Below are 11,528 nucleotides of genomic sequence, written 5' to 3'. Positions count from 1 at the left end.
ACCTCTCCAACGACTGTCCTTGTCCAAATAACCAAGGTAAGCTTAGTGTAAGGTATCACACACGGTATCTGTTTCGTGGTTAGAATTTAGTTTGGAGAAGAAAATCTCTTCTAATTAAGTAGTACGACAGAACATGTGACGCGTACAAATCTAATCTACAAGGAAGGCTTCAAATCTCAAGGCATCCAATCTCCTGACATCCCAATCTTATATCACACCACTTGTATTATCAAAGAATACAATGGAATTCAGTCCGGAAGATTATTCAAGCCATCGACTCCGATTATCACGACCCGAACGCTGAGTTGCCATCAGACCCGGCATAACCGACTTGATCGTTCACGCCAAAAGTGAAAGTCACAAGAAGCCTGCCGTTGGCGTACGACTCAGATCGACAGGCCGAACTCGCCTGGGGAGGCTTTCTCCTCTCTAGGAATACTGCTTCTTAGATTGACGTATGCGGCTTACCTAGGTGCAGCTACTGTGGCTTCGCCATCTAAAACTAGCAAGCCACTTGTTCAACATCCCTCAATCACGGCACCGTAGTACTGTTTATCACCAAGCGTAGCAGAAACAAGGCTACGAGACATGAAAATACAGTGGATGCAAAAGACAAAAAAAATCGTAATGTTTATTTTCTTTGAAAGTAATGAACGGGACTCTGTCCCATCAATATGCAGCTGACCGCTGGACCAAGGGCCTTGTTCCTCAGCCCGCTATGCAAGGATGTCATTTTCCAGGGGGCTCCCCCAACTGTAAATCTCCGCACCGTCATCAAACGTCGTAAAAAAGAAAAGAAAAACAAGAAGAAAAGAAAGAGAACCAAGTCTAGTGTAATAGATATTACAGGACAAAACTCGCAAGGAGCCTGTGTTTTGTGTTTTGTGTGAACATGATCATCTCGGAGAACTTCATCTCCCTCTCATCTTTTATCTTTCAGCTAAACCCGACCGCCCGGACCGCCGCCCTGTTGCTGAGGAGGCCGTTGTGCGGTCAAGTCGCGCGTCGACGAGACGCTTTGGCCCCTAGCTCGTGATCCCGTGGTTGGCGCGCTCTGCAGCGGGTGAGCTCCCGAGGATGGTGCCTGGAGGCCCCCAAAGTTGGTGCTGCTCGAGGGCGGAGAAGAGCTGCCCGTCGGCCGAGGGAAGACGCTGTAACCTTGCTGCGCCTGACCCCCACCTAAAGTGGTTGCGTTGCTTGAATAGTAAGGGTTTCCAGCGAACGTAGAGTTGCCACCGCCCGCCGCTGGCGTTCCAAATCCGGTGCTTCCCATTCCTGGGGAAAGTCCGCCAGTCTGCGATTCGACATCGAACCTAGGGCTGCGGCTCGGGTTGCTGTTCGAGTTGCTCTCCTCGCGTGTCAACGTCAAGCGAGGTCCTGTCTCACCCAGAGACTGTGGTGGCAACGTCTGTCCTGCCTGGCGGCGACCGCGCAGACTCTGGTTCTTTGTGATCATCTCCTTGCGCAGATTTGCAATGTCATCTGTGCGCTGACGCTCGACGGGAGTCATGTCATCAAGCATGTCGCCGTCTCTGTTGCCGTAGCCTGCAGCCGCCTGTCTAGCAACATCCACCGGCGAGTTCAACTCGTTGGCAGACTCCTTCTCCCTCCTTGACTTCTGGCTAGCAGAAGATCCGTTGCGGCTGAAGGTCTTGGTAGGCACCATCCTGGCACTGTCTTTCTCCTTATCGGCCTTGTCACGGGCTTCGCTTGCAAATCCATCGGAAACGGCTACAGAGTACGTAGGGTTGGTGGGTCCACCAAGAGGCTCGCCGCCACCGCCAGGGCCGTGGATCGGGATACGCTTGAGTGCCAGGGCCAGGGCGCACATGAACTTGGAGCGGCGAGTAGCACGCACAGCTTCGTTGTGCCAGTTCGACTTGTGCTTGATAGTAATCTTGAGCGTCATCTTGTCCAAATCGCCCACGCCGCCAACGGAAATGGTGAAGTCGGGCATAAAATCCCTCGCATTGTCGGGATGGCGAACGAACTTCTCCATCTCCATACGCAAAAGCTCAATGTCCTCGAAGCTAGTGTCGTACGAGACGTTAACATCGATCGTCTCCTTCATGGCCTTGCTGCGAGTAACGTTCTCAATCCAAAGATTGTTAAGTACAATGTTGGGAACCTGTAAGGCAGATTGGGTTAGAGTGATGCAGAAACGGAAGGACAAGAGCAGCCGTATTTCAAAGTTCGCAACGTACCTGGACGACCTGCATCTTGTCAATGCGGGTAAAGACGGTGTAGAGCAGAGAGATACGCTCCACAATGAGCTGCTCCTTCTCCGGTCCGGTGATGTCGACGCGGTCACCGACGTCGAATGGGTGCTTTACAAACAGAAAGATGCAAGAACCCAAGAATTCCTGAGTGGTGACGGCGAAAACGAAAGAAAGCGAGAGCAGGGCAGTACCGGCAGTGGCCAGAGTGGTGATGAATGTACTCTGGAAGAAGGCGAGGAAAATGAAGACGACGATAAGAGCAACGATGAAGAGCAAGATCTCGTCAAAGACGGCAAGAGCCTGGCTGATGTCCTTCATGCTGTTGGAAATGGCCTTGCGCTCGATACCAATCTCGACAACCTTGCGCACCATCTCGTCCAAGCTGATGTCACCATTTTGGTCCGCGTCAATGGCGGCAAAACACTCTTCGGCTTCCTCCTTGTGCTCGGGGCCAAGAACCTCTTCGATGTCCTCCTGCGAGAGACTGTCACTGCCCTCAACGACAAAAGACATCCAGATACGCCTGGCCAGTGCTTCAGATGTCTTGACCTTCTCAAGAGCCTCGACACAGATGGAGTGGGACGAGTTGGGGTTGAAAACCTGCTTGCCGGTAATTTCAGACGCAACGTTTCCGAAAACCGAGGTGATCTTGTCACCCAGGCGACCGACGTTGGCACCGACGTTGCCAATAAGACGCATCGGTGTTGCCGATCCTGTTCCCTTGACCTTTTTGAGCATAACATCGAGACTATCGTTGATGATGCTGTCCTCCTCAATGAACTCGGGACAGTACATGGGGAACAGAGTACGCGAAGCATCGTAGAGAAGGCCGAGCAAGTAGACCTCGCGCTTAGAATCCTTGATGCGATTAGCGAATGACCGTTGGTGGTAGGTGATGCTGATCAGCTGGACAATCGTCTTTTCGCCCAGGAAAACGGCCGATGAGACAAACAGGGCGCCGAGGATCTTCTTCATGACAATAATCCATTGGACGTTGTCGAGCGGTATTCCATCTTGAAAGAGGAAGCGGAAAAGCAACCAAGAGACCAGGGCCCAGAAAAAGAGTGAAAGTGGGATCTCGAGAGCGCGGATGACGGTGGCATACTTCCTGGTGCCGGAACTGACGACACCGCAGAAGAACATGAAGATGGGAGGCAGCAGGTGAGCGACAATCTTGCCAGCCCACAAGCCTAGCCACGACGCCATGATCCATACGAATAGTCGGTAAAGAGGTGGGCCTTGGTCACCACCGACACGGATCTTGTCCTCGGCGATATTGCCCGTGGCGATCAGGACGATGATTGGGATGAGCAGAAGGAGAGCGACAGGGACAATGTAAACGAGGTAACGCGTGACGACTGAGAATCCTATAATCTTGTAGTAGAGGCGGCCCATGGCATTGAGGGCGACGTCGTCGCTGCCACCAGTGCCTCGGCGGCCTTGGTCCGCAAGGCCATTCTTCAGCCTTCGACGACCGGGGCCGAGGCGGGGGGGTTTCTCACTGGCCATCATGTTCGTCTCAATCGCCTGGTTAGGTTTGCGGGCACCAGTAGAACTGGCAGTTCGGATGGTTGAAAGCGGAATGTCTGCTTCTTCGTCGGAGCCACGACCGCCATTGATGGGCATGAAACCCATCCTTTGGGGATTTCTAGGAGATGTAGGGGCAGCCATGATATATTAAGCCCAGTTGGGACGTCTGTCCAACGAGGGAAGTCCCTGGCGCGTCTGAGACAAACTCCCTGGCGAGGGCCTACCACAGGAACGAAGGTTTTGGTGCCTGAATAGTGGCTGAGGGTGGTGAAATGCGGGGCGGGCTTAGCTCGTGCTTCGTTGTTTGTCGAACCCTTCCGCCCAATGAGAAGATAAATAAAATACAAGATAACGAAATGAGATTCCAGATCTCTTGATGGTGTGAGCTGGAAAATCTCAAGAAAACGTGAGCTGACTACCAAAAAGGGGTAGGTTATTAAAGGGATGAAGGTCAGACAAAGCAAGCCAAAAAGGGCGAGTCGCTGGTATGCTGGACAAAGGATCAGACTCGTCGGAGGGTTTTTTTTTTGTTCCGTTTTCGAAGACGTCAGTCAGTCCCTGATCGACAGCAGAGAGAGACAAAATATTTAGACCGTCAATGCTGCGATGAACAAACAACAAGCTCGAGGGGCAAAAGGAGACAGATAAAGCAAACCCAAACGAGAGGAGGAGGATGTTGAATGAATGATATCACAACAGACAGAGGCAAGGGAAAAAAAATTGAATAAGGGAAAACAGGGAAAATAAAAATAAGGGATCGGATCCAAGCGACGCGTGGGCTGAAGATGTGATCCTTGAAAATAAGCCCACCAACGATCAAATGGCAGTCTGAAAAGGGGACAAGGCGAGTTTTAACAGGAACGACAGGAGCAAATGTTTTCCAACCAGGTTAGTCCCTGGATTGACTTAGCGGGTCCAGGGGTCTGCAGCCGTTCGACCAGTGAGGAGGCTGCAAACGGTGCGAAAGGAGCCTCTGCCGTTTCAACCAAGTGCACATCTACACTTGCTACTGTAGGCTTGGACCAAAGGGTGGATCCCATACTACCGGGGTGTTTGTGCTACCACAAGTGAGGGCTTGGTTCGAAGCTTCGCCAATGGTCAAAAAGGTCTACAGTAGTCTAGAATTTGAACAGTGCAGCTGAAGCCCCACCGTCATCGCCCCAGTACCAGCCGGCAACGGCCGCAGCGCTGCGATTTCTAAATTTACTTTTCTTTTCTTTGCTTTTCTTCCCCTTCGCTTAGAGCAACGCCGCAAGGATCACTTGGGCAAAAGAGTTCAACTGTCATTACGAACTCTGTGGCTTATAAACTTTGGAGAGAACCTCTGCAGAGACTCCACATGAACACTGTTAATATAATGAAAAAAAAAAAAAAAAGAAGGAAAAACTTGCATAGCTGCAAGTAAAGTACTTGGTGATTACTACTTTTGCCTTCGTAATGGGAGGAGGCCTGTGTAGAGATTTGACCGTGTTTACTCCCTGCATAACTGACTCTTGACGGGACCCGTCTATTCTCGTAATCCAAAAGCCGGTTCCACCATACTAAGCACCCTAAAAGTTGGAGTGATATGTATGGATGCTATGTGGTCAGACTTTTCACGCAGTACGCGCGCGCCTCTTAACCTGCTTTCGGACAAGTTCATCGTCATTCGATAGGGCGGCGATAAAAAAATAAGAAAAAATTAAAAAATGTTACACCAAACAGAAGCAAGACCGGGGATGGATACCAAAGACGATTTGGATACAATTTAATCTATCTGGAAGCACGACCCCGAACTTATGCCGGTTGGACGGCTTTGGGGCAAAATGGCTTTCCTCAAAGCCTTACTTACATATTACCTGGGCAATTTAGATAACTCTTGGACCCGTCCCTTGGGGTAAAACCTCATCTTCTAGGGTCTGAGTTGGAAGGCTCTAGGCTCAGATCTGGCCTCATTGACCCTGAGCTCTGACTTCTGACGGGTGCCGATCATATCCGGATTGCCGGGCTCGGTCCCTTGCATCTGGGCCCAAACAACAATCCCAAAAGTTGAATACCCTGCGGTAATTGCAGGTGGCAAGTGGCAGCAGACACATGCGTCTTGCCGCAACGCAACAGACATGTGCAGGATAGGGGCTTGTCAGCATGCAAGAAAGTGTCAGCGAGTGACGCAGGGAAAAAGCGATTTGGAAAGAAGGTTTTTTTCATTTCCCTTTTGAGAGGGCTGCCCCATGCGCGTTTACAGTCTCCCTCTCTTTTTCGATGACATTGATCATGACAGTATCCTGCATTAGCGGCTACGCACACTGCGATCAGGATCAAAGCAGGTTTTGTGCACAAGGTTTTGAAAGGCTGTATGCGAGTTGCACCCAAGCGCGACCAATGAATGCAGGGAAACATGTCCTGCACATACCAACCACCTTTCTGTATCCATATATACATACCACCAAGTAGCATATCCAGTACTGTCAGTACTGTAGATGGGATGGAGCCCAGAGCAGCCAAGCTCGTGGCTGTGTCAGAATTTTTAGCCATCCCCATGGGTGTGGTGTGGGTAGGTGTTCCCCTTGTGGGTTGATGTGATGGTTGGGTAGTTTGACTGTTTGACAGGTTGGATGTATGGGCAAGACCGAATTCTATTTGATCCGAATGGAGCAAGAGGAAAACAGTGATTGGTTGGTGGGGTCAAGTTCCCACGTAACATCCGATGCTGCAAGGCTCTTGCTGACTTTTTCCAAATATTGATACCATCTTACTCGGTGTGACACACGTCTTTATTTTATTTTTATTTTTATTTTATTTTTTCTCTTTTCCTTTTTTTGTGGTTACTACCACTTGCTTTTTCTGCATCAAAGAGGGCACATCCTCATGAGGCTTGCATGCAAAAAAAGCCTGACTGTTGCAGACGATCGCAAATTCCGAGGCGCCACCAAAGGAAGCCGGTGCAAGCCACCAACACAAAAGGCAAGACGGGGTAAACGGAAAGGAGAACGGATTTGATGCCACACATGAAAATCTGCGGCATCTTCGTCGCGCCATCTCGGCAGAGCGAGACACTAAATCGCATCCCTACTGTACATTAATTTAAAATTACTGTACTTCATATCGCCCTCCCACTCGGGCAGATCAGCATGTTTAGCGATGCAGATATAGTGGTCTACAGAAACAAATATACCTAATACATACAAAAATAAAACGAAACAAAAAGTAACTAAAAGAGTTCCTACCAACTCTATCAATTAAGTCATTATATAGCAGTAATGCGTATCAAGATGTTCTCCGACGCGCGTCCAAGTATCTGCCAGTAAGGATTTTCCCAGTCGGCCCCCCGAAAGTTTGAACGAGGCTTCCCCGATAGGAAGGGAGTCGCGATGACAAGCAATAAGCAAGTTCGCCAACTACATGAAAGGGGCTTGGCAGGGTTACATCTTTATTTATTTTATTCTTGTCTGCTATGTTTCTCCCACCTGCAAACCGCGACTACTGTTTTCTTGCTCTTTGTCGTCACCGTCCCAAGTCAAAACCACTATCTGACTCGAGTAGACCGTCGACAAACATTGGTCCTAAGTTTAAGTCGTATCATAGTACGTTCCTTTGGGAATTGCTTTTTTTTTCGATTGTACTAAACGTAAACATATCTTGTTTTTTTCCGTCGCTAGACCTAAACTGCTTTTATTCAACCTTTTTTTTTTTTTTTTTTTTTTTTTTTTTTTTTTTTTTTCGTTTCTGCACCGAGTACATATACTATTATACTGCGCTACCAAGCTGAACCCACCCCCCCTCTAGCCCCATGGGTGTGTATTAATCCGGAGCAAAGTACCAGATCGAGTAGGCTAGCAAAACCCCAAACTCCACCTTTTCCTGTCCCCCGTGGCGAAAAGAAAAGCCACCCAATTTTCCAACCGGCCGCGGCCCGGATGTACTGTACGTTTGCTTTTTTGTTGGCGTGAGTTTCGTGGCTTTTTACCTTGCTTTATTTTTATTTATTTATTTTTTTTTTCCCCCTTATGTTTTCTCGGATTTCACGTGTCACGTTTGTTCTCGCGAGAGATTCCCTGATTTGGACGCTTTGGCCGAATTTTCCACGTCATGTCCGACAACACTTCCCCTGACGGGATTCAGTTCGACGTCGTCGGATACGTTCCGGTACTGTCGGAGGCCGACCTCGACGGCGGGGTCGCATCCTTCCTCCAACTCTCTCATCCCCTTCCTGCCCATTCTCTTCTGGCTTCGGCTGTCGCTGCTGCCGCCGTTGTTCATGTACAAACTCGATAAGCATGACCTGCGCTCTGGTCGACGGCACAGCAGAGGCCTCAGCAAGGGGATGCAGGCCAGCATGAGTGCAACTGAGGGTTCCAGGCCCGATAGGAGTGTCGCCACGGCGCCTTCGTGCGGCATATCCTCGAAGTCGAGGCCCTCCAGCTTGGTCTGGCGGTATATCGTCACGGCGCACGTGCCAAACCCAAGGCTGAACATGCCAACCACGACGAGTCTTCTGTGAAGTGGCATGTTGAGCTTGTAGATTACCGGCATGGGAAGCAACAAGATGGTGACCTCGACGATGATGTTGATCACCCCGAGTATTGTATCTGCATCAGGTGGACACGTATCAGTATTAGTCAAGCTGTCAGAGTATGATCATGGCGATAGCAAGCAGAGGGACTTGGCCAGTTTGCTACAGGTTAAGAACCGGCGACTTACAAAACAGGGGATCATCGCCACAGTGGCCTCCGGGGATGGAACGGTTCCAGTTCATCGCGAACGGCTGGCACATGAACAGCGTTGCGATGATGGCACCGGTGCACCACACGATGATAAAGCTGCCGATGACATATGCAGCCATCTGCATCCTCCTCGTCGGGAAGAGGGTTGTGAAGAGCAGCAGGACTGACAGTTTGGTGAACATTGTCGTTGCGCACCAGAGTAGGGTGAAAGTCATGAGGACCTAGGTTATATGAGCCGAGTTAGTATAGTTCAGAGCGCGGCGCGTGGAAAGCCTACTGCATACCTTGAAGAAGAGCTCTAGCGCATCCGGCCCGAATCGTTTGACTATGTCATCGACATGGAAACCAAAACCGCCTCGATGCACCATTATCAAAACATCGACATGTAGCGCCGTGTTGAAGAACTGGAATATCAGCGAGAGGATACCATGCCATGTCTTATAGTTAGTATTTTTTTTTTTTTTTTTTTTTTTTTTGCACCACTGCTCGAACGAGGCCTTGAAGTATCCATCATATGATGATCAGGACAGACGCAACCAGGAGACGCAGGGGCAAGGAGATCTTACCAGGGCAGTCAAGGTACAGTAGTCGGCGCTGTCCATTCTTGGAGTGACTCGGCGCCTTGCCCATATGCGCAATGTCACCGCACAGGTGCAGATGACAATGCAAAGCCATGAGACCGCCAGCAAGGCGATCTGAGAAGAATTCTCGATTGGTATTGGGTATTCAAAACTCGGATTGCTCGGGCCTACGCCCCTGGTAGAGTTATCGCGACTGTCTGCCATGATTGTTGTCGTTCTCTCTAAACTCAACAATAGAGGCTGCGAGACCCGTCGCTAGTATCGGTCCCAATGAGTGCAACATTTAGCTGGCTTGGTATCTCTGCAGGTTGGGACACTTTTTTTTTCCTCTTCTTCTTTCTTTCGGGAAAAATCGCCAGACTTGTTTGCTAATGTCCAATAGAGAAATCCATGAAAAACATTCTCGCGGTCACCAGTCCCTCGGGACGAGTCCATAGTCTTGACTAAGGGACCGTGTATTCGGCTCCCTTCCCACGTTTTCCTTCCTTGAGGGGTAATTTCAAGGATTTATCTCGAGTCGTTTCCATGGGTGCCTGCAAGTACACGTCGCGGATTCAACCGATCGAGTCATCTGATATCCTCGGGACAATGGACGGTGGCGATCAAGTGATGGGGAGCAGTAACATATGTGGCCACTTGATCACCAAAAGAGGACGCCGGTCGGCTCTGGCTTCAGGCAAACAAAGGAGGATTGTTGATTGACGAGATATATTCTTCGAGTTGTATACATACACATGCAAGACTCGTTCTCTGTCAATCCCTACTGCCATGCAGTCCATTCGACCTTGTATATAGTATGACGAACGGGCTGCACATTTAGTTATGATAACCAGCTTCCAATCTCATCGGATGTCGAGAAACATTCGGACGATGCTTCGAGCAGAAAGTAATGGGGCCGTGGAGGACAGCCGTCAGTATGGGCCGTTCTGGACTTCTTCGGAGCACCGCCAAGGCTGCGTCAAGGAACCAAGAGCAAAGACTGACCAATAGCTATCCGTCGTCGGTGGTACACCACATGCACCTGTCGAGCTCAGCCTTTCTAACGACAAGATACCACAACGCTACCTTCTGAAACTGTCCGCCAATGATAATCTCGACCTTGCTGTCTTTTCATATCTGCTGCTGCCGTTTATAGTCTGGTTAGCGGGAGGGAATACTCCCCCTGCTCTTGTCTCTTGTATCGTGTACGGCCTTGCCTCTGGCTGCAAGTTCAAGACCACTAAGTGACCTTGGTCCACCTTGGAGAGTTGTGACCACAGACATGCAGATCATCTTGGGAAATAGATAGAGGAAGAGGAGGAGAAATGCGGAGAAGAAAATATCATTCGTGAGGTGGAAGAATAAGAACGCAGCTTGGCGACTTTTCCGCCTCCCGTCAACCAAACCGATGGCATCATTAATTCTTTCACGTTCCAGCATATGATGCCCTCGACTCATATGGTGTTTTTGAGTTGACTACTCGGCCACTATATTGATTGGCAAACTTAAGCCTTAAAACTGGGTCTGCCCTGCATATTTGGGTTTAGCCAATCTCCCTGTCCAATCTGGCGTGACCTTATATTGATGTTCGTTGGCTATATCCGTGCTTCCTCGAGACAGCCATTATGGGTTCCATTATGGAAGAACAGCAGAGTCATTCTAGGAAGGTTGTGTTGGTCACTGACGGTAATGCAAGGATCCCTCGATCCTTTTCCACCAAGCGAGACACACTGACAATGCAAATCATAAAATCACAGAGCGGCATCAGCGCCGAGTTGGCCGGGTTACTGCATAGAAAATGCTACCGGGTAGCCATAGCCGCCCGCCGTATAACCGAGTCTGAGCATCCCGTACGCGACCCCGACCCCTCGAGAGAAACGGCCATGCTCGTTCAATGCGATGTAGCCACGTGCGAATAACAGGCTGTCGCGTTTGGTGTCGTCTGGTCCCGCTAGGGTCGTCTGGACGACTTTGTGGCCAACACAGGCGGCCTTGGCCGTGACTCCAAGTACAACTTCGGCCGGCGCCATGTGCCTGTAGACATTCTTCCACCGGTCCCAGACACTATGTGCATCGACGTCAACCTCAAGGGTGTGATGTACGGTGCGGCACTTGCGGTGCATTTCATGAGGCAAAACAAGCCTGCCAAAGGAGGGGCGGATCGCTGTGGTCACCAGCATGTTTGCCCAAAAAGTAAGCGTCATGCTGCCCGAGTACGCAGCTTCCAAGGCTGGCGCGCAGCATTGAGCTCGAAGCATCGCCCCCATTCTTAAGGTTAAAGAAAACATCACCGTCAACGTTGTCTCGCCTGGCGCATATAATACCGATATCAAGGCAGGATTTCTGGAGGCTTTCAGGCCAGAGCACCTCTGCACCAAGAGGGCTATGATGGCCGCTTGTGATGAGTTTTTGGACGGCGACAAGGGTGATCGAACTGGAATGGTTGTTGAGGTAGCCCATGATTCACTGTACTTCCACGACTTGCCACCGACCAAAGTCGGGGAACTTTCCAAGCC

General features: G+C 50.1%; 4 protein-coding genes across 4 annotated transcripts in view; 1 reads left to right on the top strand and 3 right to left on the bottom strand.

The window, feature by feature from the left end:
* Positions 1-940: 940 nt before the first annotated feature.
* Positions 941-3,890, bottom strand: PpBr36_04409 (uncharacterized protein; the record flags this gene model as incomplete). The annotated part of the gene is made up of 2 exons (XM_029891569.1): positions 941-2,128; positions 2,205-3,890. The coding sequence occupies 2 exons, from the start codon at positions 3,888-3,890 to the stop codon at positions 941-943; spliced, it is 2,874 nt and encodes a 957-aa protein (XP_029749546.1).
* A 3,867-nt stretch (positions 3,891-7,757) lies between these two features.
* PpBr36_04408 (uncharacterized protein) lies at positions 7,758-9,237 on the bottom strand (the record flags this gene model as incomplete). Its single annotated transcript, XM_029891568.1, has 4 exons — positions 7,758-8,317; positions 8,430-8,673; positions 8,737-8,889; positions 9,019-9,237. 4 exons carry the CDS (start codon positions 9,235-9,237, stop codon positions 7,758-7,760), a joined length of 1,176 nt encoding a protein of 391 aa, XP_029749545.1.
* Positions 9,238-10,748: 1,511 nt separating this feature from the next.
* PpBr36_04406 (uncharacterized protein) overlaps positions 10,749-11,528 on the top strand; it is a gene marked incomplete at both ends in the record, with an annotated part of 1,841 nt that continues 1,061 nt past the window's right edge. The window contains 3 exons of the mRNA XM_029891566.1: positions 10,749-10,862; positions 10,968-11,192; positions 11,287-11,528. The exon at positions 11,287-11,528 is cut by the window's right edge and continues 94 nt beyond it. Coding sequence (XP_029749431.1) covers positions 10,749-10,862; positions 10,968-11,192; positions 11,287-11,528 — 581 coding nt within the window. The remainder of the gene's footprint in view (positions 10,863-10,967; positions 11,193-11,286) is intronic.
* On the bottom strand, positions 10,797-11,192 carry PpBr36_04407 (uncharacterized protein; the record flags this gene model as incomplete). Its single annotated transcript, XM_029891567.1, has 1 exon — positions 10,797-11,192. One exon carries the CDS (start codon positions 11,190-11,192, stop codon positions 10,797-10,799), a length of 396 nt encoding a protein of 131 aa, XP_029749320.1.

The sequence above is a fragment of the Pyricularia pennisetigena genome, chromosome 6 (assembly GCF_004337985.1).
Source record: "Pyricularia pennisetigena strain Br36 chromosome 6, whole genome shotgun sequence".
Taxonomy (NCBI): Eukaryota; Fungi; Ascomycota; class Sordariomycetes; order Magnaporthales; family Pyriculariaceae; genus Pyricularia; species Pyricularia pennisetigena.
The sequence above is the reverse complement of the archived record's forward strand: the minus strand, read 5'-3'. Positions and strand labels throughout refer to the sequence as shown.